Source organism: Aptenodytes forsteri, unplaced genomic scaffold (assembly GCF_000699145.1).
Source record: "Aptenodytes forsteri isolate BGI_AS27 unplaced genomic scaffold, ASM69914v1 Scaffold90, whole genome shotgun sequence".
In the NCBI taxonomy this organism is placed as follows: Eukaryota; Metazoa; Chordata; class Aves; order Sphenisciformes; family Spheniscidae; genus Aptenodytes; species Aptenodytes forsteri.
This window is the reverse complement of record NW_008793941.1, coordinates 2,181-2,729: the sequence shown is the minus strand read 5'-3', so window position 1 is coordinate 2,729 and position 549 is coordinate 2,181. Positions and strand designations below refer to the sequence as shown.

General features: G+C 71.8%; 1 protein-coding gene across 1 annotated transcript in view; it reads left to right on the top strand.

Moving 5' to 3' along the window:
- Positions 1-378, top strand: part of CDC6 (cell division cycle 6) — a gene marked incomplete at its 5' end in the record, with an annotated part of 9,507 nt that extends 9,129 nt beyond the window's left edge. The window contains one exon of the mRNA XM_019474872.1: positions 11-378. Within this exon, the coding sequence (XP_019330417.1) occupies positions 11-378 (368 nt within the window). The remainder of the gene's footprint in view (positions 1-10) is intronic.
- Positions 379-549: the final 171 nt, after the last annotated feature.

Below are 549 nucleotides of genomic sequence, written 5' to 3'. Positions count from 1 at the left end.
CCCCCCCCAGGTGACACGGCCACCACCAGTGGGTGCCGGGACAGCGGGGAGGAGGGCAGGGCCCTGTGCCCCATCCCACACTGCCCGGTGCCTGCGGGCACCCCGTCCCAGCTGGGACTCCCTACTTCGCCCAGCTGTCCTTGCACACCCGCCGTGTCCCTGGCGCTCAGCGCTCGTGCCGAGAGCAGCGTCGCGGCCACCGAGCCTGGGGAGGGCCTGTGCCGCCGCCTGCCCTGCGGCGCTGGGATTCACCAGCTCCACGGCTCTGGCTCTATTTATAACCAGGAGGCTCTGGCGTGTCGACGTGCCACACTCGGCTGTGCCGGCCGCGGGCAGAGCGTGCCCTGGGCCACCCGCCCTGACAAGGCCCTGTGCTGAGGCCAGTGCTGCCAGCCTGGGGGCTGGCTGGGCTCTGGTGTCCCCTGGCCTTTTTTAGGGTTCTGCTGTGGCACTTCGGGGGGGGCCCTTGGCTGGCGGAGCTGTGGGGCCCTTGCAGCGCGTGCCCAGGTACCCCTCGCGCCCACAGGCACCCCATGCCGCTCAACACCC